Source organism: Myripristis murdjan, chromosome 14 (genome assembly GCF_902150065.1).
Source record: "Myripristis murdjan chromosome 14, fMyrMur1.1, whole genome shotgun sequence".
Lineage (NCBI taxonomy): Eukaryota > Metazoa > Chordata > Actinopteri > Holocentriformes > Holocentridae > Myripristis > Myripristis murdjan.
The window spans coordinates 6,417,858-6,438,572 of NC_043993.1; the positions used below are offsets into that span (position 1 = coordinate 6,417,858).

The window sequence follows — 20,715 nt, forward strand, 5'->3', positions numbered from 1 at the left end:
CTAATAAACAAGCAATTTTATGTTTTGCATTTTGCTCCCATACTGTACCGAAATTGAACCGAACCGAGACCTCAAAACCGAGGTACGTACCAAACTGTGATTTTTGTATATCGTTACACCCCTAATGTATATATATATATATATATATATATATATATATATATATATATATATATATGTGTGTGTGTGTGTGTGTGTGTGTATATATATATATGCATATATATATATATATGTGTGTGTGTGTGTGTGTGTGTGTGTGGGTATAAATATATATATATATATATATATATATATATATATATATATATATACACTACTCACAAAAAGTTAGGGATATTTGGCTTTTGGGTGAAATTTATGGAAAATATAAAAAGTTCATGCTACAGTGATATTATATCATGAAAGTAGGGCATTTAAGTAGAAGCATACACTGGTGATTTCCTCATCTCAAACAATTTCTTGAAACAAAAGCCAACAACAGTGGTGGGTATACCACAACAAAAAATGTCAGTGTCAATAACTTGTCATGTGCCCTTGAGCTTCAATTACAGCTTGACAACGACGTCTCATGCTGTTCACAAGTCGACTTATTGTCTGCTGAGGCATGGCATCCCACTCTTCTTGAAGGGCGGCCCTCAGGACATTGAGGTTCTGGGGTACAGAGCTCCGAGCCTCTACACGGCGACTCAGCTGATCCCATAGGTTTTCTATGGGATTCAGGTCTGAGAAAGTGCAGGCCACTCCATTTGAGGTACCCCAGTCTCCAGCAGCCGTTCCCTAATGATACGACCTCGATGAGCTGGAGCATCAAACACCTGATGTGAATTTTGCTGTTAAACTCCTTGTTAGAGAACAGCAACTTGTGCAAAAAGTACTGAAAGATTGAACAGTTGGACATGCGCATTCAAAAGTTTACAGAAGGTCACATTAAGTTCACCTGTAAAGGTTAGAATGCATTTTAGGTTCATCCTGAAATTTCACCCGAAAGCCGAATATCCCTAACTTTTTGTGAGTAGTGTATATATATGTGTGTATGTATGTATGTATGTGTGTGTGTGTGTGTGTGTGTGTGTGTGTGTATGTATGTATGTGTGCATACATACATACATACATACACACACACACACACACACACACACACACACACACGGTTAGTTGGTTAGTTAGTTACTCTGAAGTTAAGTAAGAGTTTGGTCATGGCCAATTAAAACGATTCAAGCCAAGCCACACTCTTAGAAATTTAAATTAAACCCAACAGAGAAATACAATAAGCACATCTCTCCTTCTCCCTTTCATACAAGTGTGGCTGGAATCCTCTTGTTTTCCAGGTGACTGACTATTCCCTGCACCTTGTTTTTGGGATGAAGGTGAAATTGAAACTGAAAACTGCACATTCACAGTAGAAAAATGAGCTGGGAACTGTTGGGAGTGGAAGTGTATGTACCCACCCAATGCATTCCTTGCATTTTAAGACAATGTGCTCACTTAGGAGGTGTGTACACCAAAGCATCTTTTTGCTGAAAGCAGTGTATTTTTCTCACTGTTTACAAAGGGAGTGCAGTATATTTATGGTCATCTACAAACGCCCAGAGCGCAACAAGGGTCCAAGCATTTTTTCTGCGCTGGGCACCTGGCGATTTTTTTTTTATTAGTGCTAATAATTGGCCACTTGGCAACCACTGCACTCCCATCTGGCCTGGAAGGAGCTTCCTTCTCTACACAATACTTGCAAAGATTTTCTCTTTTTTCCCTCTTGGCATCTGGGAGTTTTTTCTTGTCCACTATGGAGGTTAAGGTCAGAGGGTGTCGTTTGGTTCTTCTATAAACTGTTGGCCTGTAAAACCCTTTGAGACTGTGATTAAAGGCTATAAATAAACTTGAAGTGTAACTTTTATCTAGCTGTCCAATCACAATGGAGGAGGGGCGGAACAAATACCACAAAGGTCAACCATCATCTTCCAAGAACTTCAAAACAACAACAAAAATGGAGGAGGAACTGATATTGTTAATATCTAACAATCCATGTCTCTTGCTGACAAGATGAAAACATCATGCATTTCAGACAGATAACTAAATGAATCGTTACTTCTGAATATATTTTATATCATAGAACCCAGAAAGCCTTGCTGCACCTCCAACCAATCACTTTCAGTTGGATGTGTTCAGAAGCGCACCTGTTGTTTTCAGCTGGGAAAAATGCTTTGGTGGGAACAGCCCCTTAATGAAATGCTATGAGACCAGGCTGAAGCAGGGATGAGGTGTGTCCAGCTCACCTGTATGCAGGTTCCTGTATGTTCTCGACACAGGCTGCACGACAGGGCCCAGCGGCTGGCAGGGATGTGGGACACCTTGGTAATGGGTTCCATCTTCTCTGGACAGCCTATACTCACCTGGGGAGAGAAAACAAACACATAAGAGCTAGAGCCCGACTAAAATATCGACTGGTCGATACTGGCTCATCACAGATGGACTGTTGTATATGTTGGCCAATATGCAAAGAAACAGGCATATAGTACATATTGCAATGAAAAGCACTTGAGATCATTTAAAAAACAGTGTTATCATTAAACAGTTTGTCCAGCAGACTCAATTGTTTACAATACTTTGTATAGCAGTGAGTTGGCAGAGCAGCTAATCACAGCTGAGCAGATGGTGCTGTGCTTGTGTTAAGAAGTTTATTGTTCAACTGTAAAATATATCTATATCTATCTCTCTCTATCTCTCTCTCTCTCTCTCTCTCTCTCTCTCTCTCTCTCTCTCTCTATATATATATATATATATATATATATATATATATATACACTATATTGCCAAAAGTATTTGCTTGTCTGCCTTCACACGCATATGAACGTGAGTGGCATCCCATTCTTAAACCATAGGATTTAATATGATGTCGGCCCACCCTTTGCAGCTATAACAACATCAACTCTTCTAGGAAGGCTTTCCACAAGGTTTTTTTTGAGTGTGTTTATGGGAATTTGTGACCATTCTTCCAGAAGTGCATTTGTGAGGTCAGACACTGATGTTGGACGAGAAGGCCTGGCTCGCAGTCTCTGCTCTAATTCATCCCAAAGGTGTTGGATGGGGTTGAGGTCAGGACTGTGCAGGCCAGTCAAGTTCTTCCACACCAAACTCACTCATCCATGTCTTTATGGACCTTGCTTTGTGCACTCGAGCTCAGTTATGTTGGAACAGGAAGGGGCCATCTCCAAACTGGTCCCCCAAAGTTGGGAGCATGAAATTGTCCAAAATGTCTCTGTATGCTGAAGAATTAAGAGTTCCTTTCACTGGAACTAAGGGGCCGAGCCCAACTCCCGATAAACAAGCCCACACCATAATCCCCCCTCCACCAAACTTTACAGACGGCACAATGCAGTCTGAAATGTACCGTTCTCCTGGCAACTGCCAAACCCAGACTCGTCCATCTGATTGCCAGACAGAGAAGCGTGATTGGACACTCCTGAGAACATGTCTCCACTGCTCTAGAGGCCAGTGGCGGCATGCTTTACACCACTGCATCCGACACTTTGCATTGCGCTTGGTGATGTAAGGCTTGGATGCAGCTGCTCGGCCATGGAAACCCATTCCATGAAGCTCTCTGCATGCTGTTCTTGAGCTAATCTGAAGATCGCATGAAGTTTGTAGCTCTGTAGCAATTGACTCTGCAGAAAGTTGGCGACCTCTGCGCACTATGTGCCTCAGCATCCGCTGACCCCGCTCTGTGATTTTACGTGGCCTACCACTTGGTGGCTGAGTTGCTGTCGTTCCCAATCACTTCCACTTTGTTATAGTACAGTAACAGTTGATTGTGGAATATTTAGTAGCGAGGAAATTTCACGACTGGACTTACTGCACAGGTGGCATCCTATCACGGTACCACGCTGGAATTCACTGAGCTCCTGAGAGCGACCCATCCTTTCACAAACGTTTGTAGATGTAGTCTGCATGCCTAGGTGCTTGATTTTATACACCTGTGGCCATGGAAGTCATTGGAACAGCTGAATTCAATGATTTGGACAGCGGAGTGAATACTTCTGGCAATATAGTGTATATGTGTGTGAGATATAGATATAGATACATGTATATCTATATCAATACATGTAGATAGATACTGTGTGGAGATCAGAAGGATTTGTGGCTTTACACTTTGAGAAAAGGGCTAGCTACTCTTTCAGAATGATTGTTAACCAATAATTGTGCATTTTAAACGGCATGAGCAGAGAAAGTAGGAAAAATGTCTATGCTATAACAAAGTCTTTATATACTGTATGTTTGTGTACCTCTGGTGCATTTGGTTCCAGGAAGGGCAGGAATGTGGCAAAGAAACTCACACACTGATTAAAAGAGGAAATGTCCATAAGAAAGCCTTGCAGATGAAAAGATGATATTCAAAAGGCGCTGCATACTGAGAAAAATGTGCAAACAACAGGAAAGCTTACAAACAGAAAGATTTCGGTCCAACACCATAATTAGTCTGTCTGTTGGGATGGAGACAAAGTTTTGCTTTATTTTTCTCAAAGGGTATGAGCAGCAATGTGATAGAGGGTAAACTCAGTTTATCCACCTTTTTATTTGTGGAACAGAGTTTACTCTGCTGTTTAGGCTGAGATAGGGTCCTTTAAGGGGACTACACTATTGCATTTCCAAAAATATTTTTCATTTTGGTTTAGACTGGCAGTTGTGATGCCTTGTTCTAGTTGCCAAGTGGAAGACATAGTTATGATTTAACAAAAGACCTTCCACAGCACCAGACTGTTCACTTTTACAGATAATAAATTATATAATCAGTGTGTTGTTTTTTGGACAAGTGCACAACTGTTGGGAGTTTTTTCAGCCAGTGGCCCAGATTAGAAAGTTAGCCTCTCATCACTGGACCCAAAGCAGGAGCACATGTGCTGCTTGGAAGAATGTCACTGTAAAGCCCAGCGTGACTCACTCCCTCTGAGCACTCTATTCACATCAGCTTTTTGGCCCAAACTGCGATGCACTGATTATAACCAATATGTCATTGACTGGTGCCAGCAAGTCATGCAGAATACAACCAGGCGGAGAGAACACTCATCTCCAAAGTGCCATTTCTTCCTTCCTTCCTTCCCTCCCCTCTTCTTTCCAAAAGTCATTCCACCTCGTTCACATTCACTTACTCTCCTATGTGTGAAAAGGCACTCTCTTCCTCGTCCTTCACGCTTGTGCTAACTAGCTGACGACTGATTTCCACAGGTCGCGCCCCTCCTCTCTTCTTCCATTTTCCCTCCGTACGTGGAACAATCACGCAGCCTCAATTCTTTCTTTTATTATCAGCACCTTTTGTACAGCACAATCCCCGGAGCCAGGGTCAGTTTTCACTCAGCTGAGAGCTGTCGATAGAAAGTGCAATTCAGATAATAATGACGGTGACTTCGTTGTCAATATTCGCTTCATTACAGAAGTGAGATACGAATCGTTGGACAGTGAAAGGACTTCGATTTCAACGTTGAAGAAGAATTAATTGATTGAATTGCTCCAAACCCTGATTCCCACACATGCATATGTGCACTGACAGACACATACTCACAGAGCTGGTTTTGCTTTACACTTCTTCCTTCGCCTCATCTCTTGCTTTTTCAGTCCTCAAAATTGCGGGTTACAGCTTTCCATTTGTCTGAGTGAGTGTGAGTGCATATGTGCACACAAGGGTGTGTGCGTGTGTGTGTGTGTGTGTGTAGGCTTGTGCAATTGTGCTACATGCTCTTCCCCCTCATTTTTTGCTCCCATTTAGTTCACATATCAAAGACGGTACATGAAAAAAGACAAAATTTGAAATTGCTTCAATGAAAATGGGAGGAAATCACTGTGTTAAATGAAAAGGCATTTTTAAAGGGGGCCTGTGTTTGTGTGTGTGTGTGTGTGACTCTCATGAAAAGCCATTAACAGAGAGACCTCTCTTGAGGGGTGGAGGGCAGAGGGCAGAAGGCTGGCACACACATAGCTCTGCAGGGGGGTAGTGTCTTAGGCTGAGAGGCACACACACACACACACACACACACACACACACACACACAGTACACACACACACACACACACACACACACACACACACACACACACACACACACAGTACACACACACACACACACACACAGTACACACACACACACACACACACACACACACACACAGTACACACACACACACACACACACACAGTACACACACACACACACACACACACACACACAGATGCACAAAGAGGCTCCAACACCACACTCTCAAAGCCTGAGCCTCTTTTCCAGAAATTTCAACAGCTCCGTACTGCCAGCATAGTGTGTGTTATTAACACCTCTGTAGTGCATGCATGAACGAATGCACACACAGAGAGACACAAACACCCAAGTCTAAGCAAGGATACTTGCACACACACACACAAACATGCAAATTTTTCCCCCTCCGTCGTTGGAAGGAAAAACAAAAGCGAGAAGAGCAACGAAAACAATTAGCCCAATCAAGGGTGACAGAAGGCAATTAGAGCTAAAAGGTTTGGGGCGCCAAAAGCCACTCCATTACTGGGAGATCTGCTGGTGGGAGTGTGTTGCTGAATAGGCTGAAGACACATGACTGACGGTCGTGACTGTGTGAAGGTGTGTGTGCACGGCGTGAAGTGCCACCCAGCCTCAGAGTCTGAAATAAGCCTGTTTGGAGACTGGAGATGAAAGCATGTTGCAGGTAGTGAAAAAATTAATTCACAGTGTACTGAAGACATGGCCTCCACACAATGCACTGCAACTATAAGGCCCATAGTTCAGATTAAAGAAGTCACAAATAGCGTACATATCTAAGAGAGCTTTGGTATTTTTCGACACCTGATTTGATACCACAGCAGACACAAAAATCCCATCCAGCACACAGTTGATGAAAAACTTTGTAAAAACATTAACAAGTAAACAGAAACCATTGATTCCAGTCCAGCTTTAAACTTTTAAAGTATTTAAATGTACAGGCTGAGGCTACATTTCCCATAAATCCTTCTGCTTTCTGTGATAAACAGGATTGCTGCTGCTTGTGACCCTTCCCCCTCCCTGGCATAGCTCCAGGTGCTTTTGTTTTCTCTCCAGTTTTACTGAAGAAAAGAAGACAAACATGGTAGGTGATTTTTTTTTTTTCCATCAGCCAGTTTGGTCCTGTAAGGAACCATAAAAGCTCAAGCTGTATTTGTGCTCAAAGAACATTGTCATGTTCCTGCTGACACAAAGCAGTCCGGCAAATTTCCAGCCAATTCTAACATGGTGGCACAGAACGTACAGTGCAATACAGACAGTCTTTGTTTATTACAGTTTGTTTATTATGGTAATTATACTAATGTCTCAAAATATCTGTGGTAATTTCTTTATTTATGTTATGATGCTACACACAGCAAATTTAAAACTGCAGTGCAGAACTTTCCAGCTCTGTATTATTTGTTTCCCTCTTGGTGAAAAAAATGAATACTGCTTGGTGGATTGCTGAGATAAATGCTTTTCAATCTTCATGTGCAAACAAAAACAGAGGAAAAAACTTTGAGAGAGTCATGAAACTGTCAGGTAATTAGCCATGTTATAATTACTATATATAGTTACTATTGTATAGTTACTATATAACTATACAAACAACAACAGAATTTGTGAAGTGTAACTGACATAAAACATGTCAGTAAACGTGTCGACTTTGCACCAGCCGGAAATGTCACCGCAGACACCAGCTTTGTTTTTATGCTTGGATGACATCTTTGTGTGAACTTATTTGCCGTTGGACAGATTGTAACAAATGTCTAATGTAAAAGCTAAAAGAACAGTGCTATAGCTTAAGTAGATAAAGATATGTATACTTTTCAATCTTTAGCTAAAGGTGAACCTTTAAAGACACCAAAGCTGACTCCATCATGACTAAAGTGTGATTGAAAAGGTAGAAGGCAAATGATAAACTGTCATGTCTTGCTCCTTCACCACCTCCAGTGGAAACAAATGTAATCTGAACCTGTTAGACAAGGTTTTTCTTTTGATTCATGAAAACAAGATTGGCTCACTGAATGCAACAGTACATGAGTTTTATAGATGAACAGCTCTGTGCTGACAAATTGTCAGGCAGTGTTAATGTTTCTCCTTCATCAAGAGGAGAAGTACATGAATCCATTACATACAGCATAATCCAAACTGTGTGTATTTATGTATACATGTGAGCTACAGTCACTGCAATGTTGTCTTGCTGCCCCACCCTCAAAAGGAGCAGCTTTCTCTTTTTCAGCTGTCTGCAGATTTGAGGAATGGTTTGGCGAGCAGTCAGCAGCAAGAGAAACTTGAGTTGTGGGCTACAACACGTCTATACCAGTTGAAAAAGGTGGGATGGAAAACCACTGTTTCTGAAAGAGTGTGCAGTGAGGCCCAGCTTTTCCAGAGATCAAGGCACTCTTGTATGAGAAGGATGAGAAAAGTATTAAGTCAAAGTGAGGCTAAGTCAAAACAAGAGAGAGGAAGTCAAAATAGCCGCCGCCGTGTTTCAGCCGTCTAGACCTTCATTGGGGCGTGTCGAAAACCACATGCTCTTTCAGGTACAGTGGTTTTCTTTTCCACCTTTTTCACGGTTTACAAATTCCGTCAAAGAGCACTTTGTTTACATTCCCCTTTTTAACACATTCACCACACACAGAGTGCATAGCAAACTTTTTTCTTCCTTTTTAAAGTCTGTGTTGTTGTAAGCCCCAATGACCACTGCAGTGTTAATGCAGGATAAATAGATTTCTCAAATGATTTCTACAATGACTACTGCTGACTCCGGTCATACATGTTACCAAATAGCTATGAGCTAATGGTCTGTACTTCGCGTTCAGCACTTTGTGTTGAACTGCACATCTGTAACACACCAGGAAAGTCACACCCAATCTAAACTGTGTGATCAAAATTAAAGATAATGCACATTTACAAAAAATTATTCATTTTTAGTAAATGTGTGGCTATGTTTATAGCACATATCACTTTAGACACATTGGTCACCTGACTCAAGTGAGTGGAGTGGTTGACTGCTTTTACAAGGCAACACACTATCCACACCAGAACACTTCAGAACTGTTAGGCTCAGTTTCTGATTATATACATTGCAGTTCTGGGACCATTTTGCTTTTTGGTGTGTTTTCACTTATCACTGCAGAGAAATGATCAAACATAGATGATGTGATGCCGTGTTGAGATCGCCACAATGGAGTCTGATAGCAGAAAATCTATTATAGAGGTGTCAGAGACCAGTGGACTCATTAGACCATAATGCAGTGCAGCTAAAAGACATGTTATGCATCACGGGCCATAGCCACAATGATTGAATCACGTATGGACGCCTCACAAGTGGATGATCAGATTCTCAAGACATTGTTGCCCATAAATGAAAACAGGTTCACAACCGTTCTCTTAGAGCAATCTTAAGGCATTCTGGAAAATTCACTAACTGAGGTAGAAGTAGGCAAGACAGGCTCAGTGAACATGGCCACAACAAATAAAATTCCACCGTTGCAACAAGTTGTGGAATAGTCTGGCTCAAATGGCAAGGAAGGTGGTAAACATGCAGACTCATCCGACTTCATTACTTCCCAGAGGTGCATATTTATTTACGGTGCTCTCCATTAACATACAAACTGGCAAACAGTACAAGTGGTCAAAAGGCACATGTTAGTAGCAGCATGGCCTCACCTCTCTCCCCAAGAAGCAAACCCAGACAGGCTTCATAGGGTGATCAATTCACACCTCCGTTCCCCTTCAGCCAGTACCATCACCCAGGGCAGACTTCACAATAACTTCAATACAAGAACATCAATATGCATATACAAGCTCACTCACATAGCTAAATGGCTGTGTATAAGTAATTCAAAACATTACTTTGTATCGTCTCCAACTGCAAACGAAACATTGCAAAAAAAAATAATAAAATAAAAATTCTCTTAGTTTGGCCCAGTGATGTCAGCAATGACATCACCAATACCATAAGAACCAGGAAATGCTGGGTGCCCCCCTCCCAAACACTAGTCCTGCATGGTGGCTCTGAACAAAGGAATACACAATGGTAACGAACAATGGACCAAACAATTAAAGAATGTTCAAATCTGCAACATAAATAAAGGTAACTGACACTAACTTATGGTTCTGTGCTTGCTGTAACTTATCCCAATGCCTTCATGTAAACTGTAACCAAAATACTAAGACAAACAAACCCAGGATAGTGAGTGAAGCAAAGTAGCACTGGTAAAATTATAGCAAACTGAACACAGCAGGAAATAATGTGGTATAATGAGTTAAATTAATATGTAAGAGACAAGTGGTTAGTAAGGAGAGTCTCACCCACTTTGTCACATAAGTCAGTTGGTGAAGTTTCTTTCCTCCTAGATATTCCACCATCAACTGTAAGCGGTATTATGGCAAAGTGGAAGCATTTAGGAACCACAGCAACTCAGCCACCAGGTGGCAGCACCACGTAAAATGGTGAGTTACAGAGTGCTGAAGCACGTAGTGCGTAAAAGTGGCCAATGCTCTGCTGACTCAGTAACTGCAGAGCTCCAAACCTCCTCTGGCATCAACATCAGCACAAAAACTGTGAGCCGGGAGCTTCATGGCATGGGTTTCCATGGCCAAACAGCCACAGAAAACCTTACATCACCAAGCACAATGTCAAGCATCGGATGTAGCACTGTAAAGCACACTGCCACTGGACTCTGGAGCAGTGGAAACATGTTCTATGGAGTGACCAATCACGCTTCTCTATCTGGCGGTCTGATGGACGGGTCTGGGTTTGGTGAATGCAAGGATAATGCTATGGGCTGTTTTTCTGGGGTCAGCCTCGGCACCTCAGTTCCAGTGAAGGGAAATCTTAATGCTTCAGCTCACCGAGACATTTTGGACAATTCTCTGCTTCCAACTTTGTGGGAAGTTTGGGGAAGGCCCTTTTCTGTCCCAGCATGACTGAGCCCCAGTGCACAAAGCAGCTCCATAAAGGCATGGCTGGCTGAGTTTGGTGTGGAAGAACTTGACTGGCCCGCACAGAGCCCTGACCTCAACCCCATCCAACACCTTTGGGATGAACTACAACAGAGACTGCAAGACAGGCCCTCTCGTCCAACATCAGTGTCTGTCCTCACAAATGCTCTTCAGGATGAACGGTCAAAAATTCACACAGACACACTCCAAAATCTTGTAGAAAGCCTCCCAGAGGAGTGGAAGCTGTTCTAGCTGGAAAGGGGGACCAACTCCATATTAATGCCTATGGGTTTAGAAGCTCCTGTATGGTGTAATGTGTATTTAGTACAATACTTTTATCCATATAATGCATCTCACAGTGTCTCTAAGCCCAGCACTTTACTTTAGATTACTGATACAAGAGACTGCATTTTTAAAGTGACCCTGAAAGCCTCACCGTGTCTTTACATAGGTCTCACCTCGGGGATCCATAAGGCACAGCTGACGTGGACCCACTTGGTTCCACTGCGGGTGGGCTTGAGCGCACCCCCTCTCTTAGGGCAGAGCAGGCATTTGGGCTGGACGCCCAGAGCGCAGGTCCGACACAGCCAGTTCCCCTGGGGCACCTTCAAGATGCCGTAACACGCCTGGGGAGGAGAAAGCAAGGCAGGAGAAAATGGGAGGAAGATTTGAGAGAATCAATGATGTGAAAGAGAGACAGAGGTAGATGGAAATGGGGGGAAAAGAGAGGCAAAGGAGAAAAAGGCAAAGTGGTTACTGATTACTCTTCAATGCAGTTCGCCCAGTGAAAGGGGGTAGTGTCGAAAGATGCTGTGACAAAAATGTAAAAAATTTCTTCATTGATTTTTTGTTTGGTTTTATTTTGTTTTAGATTAGTTAATGGCATTTTTGCCTTTAGTGTAAACTGATCTTGTGTTCAGATTAGTGTATGTTCAGTTTCATCCTCTGACATGTTTTTGACATGAACCTGAAAATACATTGAACACAAGAACACTTAACGCTCACCAACAAGAGACTAGATACAACTTTTTGGACATTTTGTTTGCATTTTTGATAGATACAGTAAAGAGAGACTTACAAGACAGACAAAAGCTTGACAAAGATCCTAGGCTTAATTTGAACCCAAGACACTGTGGTTATATGGTATGCACCAACTAACCCTCCAAGATGGCCTCATTTTCTTATTTTGTACTTTTATATCAAACCACATTCTTTTCCCTCCCAGAAAATAGTATATTTTTAGTGGTTGCTGCAACTCATACCAGTAGGCTACATTAAAAAAATTCCAGTCAATAATATCAGTATGTTTTTTTTTCCCTTGCTCCTTCTGTCCCATTCTATCAACTTGAAATTTAACCATTTTCAAAGTGATATGTGTTACAACTCCAGGGACAAAATATTCCTGCTTCCCCTCTGTCTCCTTGATTCTCCGAGGGTTTTGCCCACTGCAGCAATCCAGGCACTCCAACTTTAAAATAATCTTTCCCCATGTTTTGTCCCACCCTGAGACTTTTGTTTCAGATGGAAATACATCTACTTGGAAGCGAGACATTCTCAAAATGCCATTTCATGTCGTCATTAAAAACACAGCAGGTTATCACATCATCAGCACTCCACCCCTTTCCCTTTCCTGTGACACAGGGTGCCGAAGCCTGTTCACACAACATTACAGGCTGCTGGATCACATCCGACTTGATTGAGTCCCCAGGGTCAGCAATAAAGACTGTTTTTATTGTCCTATGTGATTTACTATTCATAGGTTTAGATATGTCTCTGCTGAGGGGTTTACCAGTCGGGGAAGGAAAACCTACGACCAAACCCCTTTTCTCTCTCTTATTCTTACTTCCAGTGTGAAATCAATCAAATCTAATATAGTCAGAGAAAAAACTATCCCTCCTTAAGCTGTGGTTCCAATGAAATTCAACCAAAACCTGCTCGAGGTACCAACATGTTTTTTTGGGAACCACTGAGGGATCCCACACTATGTCAAATGTAAAATCCCATTTTAGTCTTTCCATAACTAAAATGTTGAATTTTCATGATCTATAAAAACATAAAACAATTGTTTTCCATCACCAAACTTTTAAACACACTTAAGATTCAAAGGTCCTCAAAGGTCTTACAATAATTTATATATATTTTTTTTATTTTGTTTCAACAAAAACTAATAAAAAAATGCATTCAATATCTTATTTTCAGGACAGGGACATAATGTTAACACAACGGAAAGAAAATATGATTGGTGAATAACAAGCTGCTGATTTTGTTTAATTAAAGCTGGCAAATTCCATGACTTGTTCCAAGCATTTATCACATTCCCTGACTTTCTCTGCCTAGAATAGACTTTTAAAAATTCAGAAACTTTCCACAAATTTCATGATCCATGAGAACCCTGACTTAGGCCAAATTCCTACAAAATCATTCATGCTTTTTTTACACAGGGAACGATAAATCATGTGTACTGGTATATGGCGGAAATGTTAGAAAGCAAAGCTGTAGGTGGGAAAAAAACAAACTTCACAGACTGAAAGCATGGTGCCAGGGTGACAGGAACGTAGGAGGAAACAAGTTGGTACAAACATCAAAGAGGCTTTCCACGCTCTATCTTCATTACTGGCAATTAAAGCAGCTTATTGATCAAAGCGCTTTATTGATCAAACAGAAAACGTATCAGTCAGTGCTGTCGATTTACCTGATGAAGGTTAGGGAAGCCGCCCCAGGGAGGGAACAAACAGTGCTGAGCTCCTTTTTCCAAAACAGTAATATTTTTACTCATTACTACCTGGGAGCACATTTCCTTTCAACACTTGCTAAATTACTTTTTCTTTACTCCAAGTTTGGATATTGCATCTCTCTCTTACCTAATAAAAGTCAGGATAATTCAGGATAATTCAACCTATTGAAGGCATTTGTCTGGATAACCAGGGGAACCAAAAAACGTTGATGTACATGTTCTTGTCTTCCCTTTGCTCAATAAAATCACAGCAGTGTGAATGCCACCACCCACACAAACTAAAGTTATTTAGTATTCTCTGAAATGGTAATTTGTTACACTACTACTTCTTGGGAAAAAAAAAAATAACAAAAAATGAAGCAGACAATGAGTACACAACCTTTGGAATAAACTGATTCAGATTTTTGAAGGCTAATATCCATATTCATATTTTTGCACTGAAGCTGCTCCAAGCTGATATTTTTGTGCTGATATGTAATATCTTTAACAGAGACTTTTTGCCATATATTCTAGTATAGTATCTTATTTTATTCTTGTGAAAGTGGAAACCTTTATTTGGGTGCATTTGAAGGCAACATGGGCTTACTTCTGTGGTGATGGCTGGTGTGATGCAGAGCAAGTATGAAAACAATAAGAAATAATGAGGTAGATATTGGACTTTTGGACCCTCAGTACAAATTTCTGGCTTCAAAACACTTCAGTTGTGCCAGGTGGAGTCATTTTATCTTAATTTTTGCCCCTTTTTGGAACTTTACAGAAAAAAATCCCAGCCACGTGTGTTGTTCTGGAGAAGACTGTGTGTTGTGTGGACATACAGCAATTTCACAACAATTTCACACATGTGAACAGTGTTCTGACTGACATGATGAGTAAATAAGGACAAACTTTTAATTTTTACTTTTAGTGAATTCTTAGGTGAACTATTCTTTTTAGTGTACCAACCTGCTCCAGGAACAGGCAATGTAAACTAGGTAACAATAGCTCCTTACAGTGACACAATGCAACAGGAAGGTGCTTGCTTAGAGCTATGACAGCATCTACCCTTGTAAAAATAAAGTCTAAAAGGTGGAACTGAAAAATAAAATGTACAATCAAGATAATTGTAACTGTCTTTAAACAAAAAGCACCATAAAATATTGTTCTACGTATTGTTATTATTAAAGTAGAGTGAGTAGCAGTTAGTACTATTTAGCAGTGTTGGAAGAAACTGCTATAACCACAAGGGTAGCAGACTGCATGTGTGTGTGTGTGTCTCACACTTATAGAGAAATGTTAGGTGAGATTGGGTTTGCAGTTAGAGGGAAACTATTTCCATGCAGTGTCACAACAGCAGGTAGGCAGCGTCTCTGATGACACTGAAGGCGCGTTAGTGCCATGGGACTGTCAAACTAATTAATGCTCTGTCACTTTGTAACAAACACAGCAAAACCCCTCAAGCCTTAGGCTGTCACAGACACTCTTCATGAAATGTCTCTTACATGTACAGTATTATATCATGAAGTTGACACTAAGGGAACAGATAAAAATGTATTGCATTACATTATATATTACATATTGCATTTTGCATTCACACTGTAGGCATTCGGCTGGTGATCTTGCTGAGAGACTTGCACTGAATGTAAAGATGCAATACATGTCAGCTCCAACATCACTGACTTTACAAGGTACCAGTAAAACATAAGGAGCACTGCAGAGTGCTCTAATGACACTCCTGAGGCACGAGGAAAAGAAAAAGATAACATAAAGAGAGGAGCAGGAGTGATCTTCCCTCTTATGGACATGATTCAAAAAGCATGGGCCATGTGTGATCTGAAGATGTTATGTACAACTCAAAAGTTGTACATAACATATAACATAACGCCTTGAAGGTGCTTCAAGAGGATAGGTCATAGGGTCACCAAAAGAGCATGAATACCCAACCCAAGCCTGTTGGGACCTGTTGAACCTGACAGGTTGGGCTGGGTTTGGACAAAAATGTAGAAATTATGCTCAAGTTTGGGTCAGGTTCGGTCACGTCACCCTTATTTTAGTGAAAATCTAGTGGAAAATAAATATAAATGATGGACCTATTGTCTGTATGGGGGAACTTCCTGTGTGGTACTGGAGTTTATGTGATGTCGGGTTCAGGTCAGGCTTGGTAATTATCGTCTTGTCTTGGGTCATGTTCAGATAAATATGCAGCCCGATCTGCACTCTAGTCAACACAAACAAGAGGAATCTTCCTTTTGGGAGCATGAATGCACTCACCAAATATGACAATCCACCAACTACATTTCAGGATGTTTTGGGTGCAAAGTCGATATTTTGTGATGATGGTGACATTACAAAAAAGGTCATGTGGTTTGCAAAATTGACAGTGTTCATTCTCTGGGGAGCATGAATGTACTCACCAGATTTCATGGCAATCTACCGGATAGATTTCAAGAAATGCCTTGGAGTAAAGTGTTGGATGGACGAATGGACAGAGCGATACAGCCATCCTTGCACCATGTCTGCCAGCAGGGCAAAAAGCACCGTGGCCTCAGACAGCTTGTTACTATCTTCCCTGTAAACCTGACTGTACACCTCCATGGACTTCATTCTCTTTGAATATCTAAGCTCCCCAGAAAATGTATCAACACATTATTATCATCATCAGTAGCTTTATTTTCATCACATTAGAAATACAGTGAGCATGCAGGAAGGGGCTCAATATGCAATCACACCTACAGTTTGTTTTCGTTGCTCTGCATCACGGTGAAACAGTTTATTTGGTTGCATTTTTGTATTTGGTTTGTTGAGCTTCACGCTGCTCAATTACAGGTGAAGGAGGGATTGCAAACAAAAATCACACAGACTCACAAGTAGCTTGTTTACTAGATAGAGATACTTTTTGTCATTCTGCCAGTTTAGAGATGAATATGAGCGTCAGTCCAGACTGCAGCTTGACTTCCTGCCCTCAGTTCATTTTGTAACGCTAAGCTTTCCAAGCATGAGTAACTGCTGGTTATCAGATGTTAACATCTGTCTCCTTATACCCATAATACCTTGGGTTTTGGGGTCATTTCCTGTAGCTGGTTTGGATTACATTCTTGCTTCTAATGAACCATACCACAGTTCCCTTGGCACAGCACTGGGTCTTGTATTTTCAGGCGTCTCTGTGTGGTTATTTGGTGCCAACCAAGGGCAAATGCTATTGCTCTTACCTGGCCAAGCAAACAAAACTAAATGAGTGTTTAATGTGACTGCACCTTTAGTGTCAAGGACACAGCCACCAGGACAGATGGCTGCTGTGGAGGACAAACCAGTGACCTCTCTTTTACTGAATGGATATTGTACCCATGGTTGCAGCAGCATTAACATTTTCAGTTTATTGAACGTGCACAATTTGAATCCTGATGCCATTCAAACACATAACAGGGTTGCCACTCTATGTCAGAAGCAAAATTCTGACTTTTTCATTACTTTTCATGACAATAATGTTAAATCACCATGACCTATATGAACACAAAATGACTGAATGAATGAATTTGTTTTTTTTGTTTGTTTATTTTTAAAACACACCTCAGATTTAGAGGTGTTAGCCATTCTGCTTTATTCTGTATGACAAATAACTAGTCGATTTTCAATTCTACGATATTCCATAACTGATCCAAAGAAGTTATTTACTAACCCTTGACTTTACCTACCTGGAATCGAGGTTTCAAAACTCAAAACGTCCATGACCTGTGTGAACCCTACCATACACTGACACAGAGAAACAAAACCATTCATCAGCAGAACTCCTCACCTGATGGACGCAAACGTTGCATTTGTCACAGAAGACCATCTCGTTGCCGTCCTCCCCCTCTGGCGAGCGGCAGACGTCACACACTACGTCCTCGTCGTACTCGATGCCCAACCCCTCCTCTGTCTCAATGGCCTGCTGCATCTTCTGCTCACACACACTCTCCAGCTCAACCAGGACACACTCCATGGTCAGCTCGTCCAGCTCCGGTAAGGCTGGGAGAGATGAGGAAACAGTGAAAAGAGAAGGGGGAAAAAGAGGAAAGAAAGAAAATACATCATTAGTATCATTATAATTGTCATTGTGCATCCATTTCTCCAACACACAGCTCCTCCCGATCTGGTGAGGTGAAGATATGAGAAGGGGAAAGTTATTTTTGTTGGTCTGCAGCATGTTGTCCTTACTGTCTTACACCCTCTTTCACTTTATAACAGAAGATAGGGTCATCAACATTTTTCAACTTGGCAACTTGAAGGTGGGATAGAGGGCACGCAGAAAACTGGAGGGTCAATGGTCCCTTTACTTTTCGATTTATTTGATAGGGACAGCAATACAATAAAAAAAAACTAAAAATAAAAAAGCAGTAAATAAGTGAAAATGAAGTATAATAAACACAGTTACATACAGTAAAGTTCGGTAATTAGAATCACTGCAAACCAATTTCGTCAAGACGTTCTTGTAGCTCTTATTCTCCAAAAGGATTAGAGCGATTGAAGAGCGTTCAGATGTGGAGGAAACAGCTCGTGAGCACTGAGTGCGCGTTGCCAGGTTACCACATTTAAGTGGAACAAATGAGTGACCACAGTTGCTTTTGGCCACAAGATTTTGTCTCACACTTTTACTGGAGTTGCAACACAGCTTCCCCTTGGATGTACAGCTTGCAAGGACATTCTGTTTTTTTCTGGGTGGGCTAAGGAGCTTGTTTTGATGAGCTGAAGGGATGTGGTCGTGTGTGAACTTAAAGTCAACATCAGAGTAGAACAGAGAAACACTATATGGAGTCAACACTGAAGCTAGGAGAGCCTTTGTAAAATAATATGAGATTGGGGAACTATCCCTTTACCCCCCTGTTTCCAACAGTTAATTTCACCGTACTAATATGGGTCAGCATTAGCATTAGTATGCCAGCCCGATTTGCATCTCAAAGTAATGCCTTGCTCTAAGGCTAGTTAATAGTTAATGAAAATTGATTTAACTGGCAAATCTCCTTCATAAAAAATGAAGGATTAGAGGTAGCAGGAAAGTCAACAGCCTGGTTTCCAGTGTGATAGCAAACAGCAACAGCAGGGCTCGTTCGTTATTAGGTGCGGAAAGGACAACATTACATCTGATGGGCTTTCAGTGGTTCGATTAGCTAAAACTTGAACTGTAATCTATTCCAGGTAAATGAAGATACTGAGCTAATATAAACCATGTTCAACCACATCCTCTGGATCTTGGATTTAAAAAAAATACAAAACAGATCCAATTTTGTTATTGAGTTTCAGCATTCCAGTGGATAAATCTTAAAGTGGTAATCAGTAATATCAGTAATCTGTAATAGATTACATTTTTCTCTACCCTTTGGTCCCACAGCCCACAGCAATAAACAACATTTATACGGTCATACTGTCCTGTATTCTTCAGTTATGGAATCAGCTGGCAGTTTTGAAGGTGGGACTTCTAAATTTTAGACTGGTGACACATAACATTTGCTTAAATAAGTAAAATAAGTGAAAGTGAAATTAGTCAAAATGTACAGCCCTAATTTTTTTTTACTATACTGTTACATTTTGACACTAGGAAAAATGTAAACTGCTAATATTAGGATTGAGATGAACCTTTTCAACACCTTTGACTTGGATTTGCTTGTAAACACAAACTTACATGCAAGAAACCTGAGAAACTTAAGTAACTAAACAGGAGAACTGTGTGTCGAGTGTGCCTTTGGCCGATACTATCATTGATTTTGGAGCCGCAGAGAAGAGGGAAGTGGAGTTAGATATTAACCTGCTGTGACATTTACATCATGTGCTGAAAACAGGGAGGGAGCACAACTATTCAGATCTACGCGCGCGTGTGTGTGTGTGTGTGTGTGTGTGTGTATGTGTGAGAGACAGTGCCTTATTTTGTGTGTGGGCTCTCTGTATGTTGGTACTTTGGTCTTTTTGTGTGTTTGCACTACGTACAGTGTGTGTGTACTTTGCACGTGTACATTGTCTTTGTATATGTGTGCACTGCTTGTGTGTGTCTGTCCACGTGGAGGGTGTTTGTGTGTGTGCGTACGCACATGCTAATGCACGTGAATCTACGTGTGTGCATGTGAGCATACAGTACAAGTGAAATGTGCACGTGAGCACAGGCACTATGTGTACAGTATGTGCTTATCTGTTTTGTCTGTCTGAAATAGCATAACGTGCAGAGCCTGGGAGAGGACACACACACACACACACACACACACACACACACACACACACACACACACACACACACACACACACACACACACAGTCTTCACTACTATTTGCTTAACCTAGTCTTTCCCAAAACATTTCATATATTTCCTCTTTTTTTCTATGACTAAGTATGTTTTACTTTGTTTTAGTCATTGTACTTTTCATTCTACTCTTTTCCACTTACTGCACTATACATTTACTTTGTACTTTTCCATCTGATTAGATTTATTCATTCAAATATATTTTTACCAAATATGTTTTGATGCCAAAGAACAGTTGCAATATTTTTAATACTACCTATCTGCTCTATCCTTATTTTACTTGCTGAATCTGTTTAGTTCCTGATGCAAAGGCCAAAGGTAGTTTTCCATGAGGAAACACATACTGGCATGCTAATCCTACTTACTTACCTACCAAATTTAATCTAGTCTTGTTTATTACAAAACAAAATTATCCCAAACTCTAAATTGAATCACGGAAAACCGAAAACTTGAACACAATGTCCTCACTTTCCTACAAAAACTTGTGTACTCACACTGGCCCTAGCAAGTAAATGTCACATACAGACACACACAAACACATGAACACACACACACACACACACACACTGTGAGGAAAACTGAGATAGAAAATGCTGAATCATCCTATCACGACTCCACTGCCATACAGCTCCACCCAGCAGAACCAATCAACCGTCTGTTTGTTTGGTCTAGCGTCGGAGGTTATGAGAAACAAACCGCTTCAGCTCCACAAAGACATGGTTGTGTGTGTGTGTGTGTGTGTGTGAGAGAGTTTCAGGGAGAATTTATTCCA

At 41.0% G+C, this 20,715-nt stretch overlaps 1 protein-coding gene across 1 annotated transcript in view; it reads right to left on the reverse strand.

The window, feature by feature from the left end:
• Positions 1-20,715, reverse strand: part of jade2 (jade family PHD finger 2) — a 233,188-nt gene that overhangs the window by 80,283 nt on the left and 132,190 nt on the right. The window contains exons 6-8 of the mRNA XM_030068583.1: positions 17,471-17,682; positions 11,426-11,593; positions 2,274-2,390 (exon numbers count right to left, since the gene is read on the reverse strand). Of these exons, the coding sequence (XP_029924443.1) occupies positions 2,274-2,390; positions 11,426-11,593; positions 17,471-17,682 (497 nt within the window). The remainder of the gene's footprint in view (positions 1-2,273; positions 2,391-11,425; positions 11,594-17,470; positions 17,683-20,715) is intronic.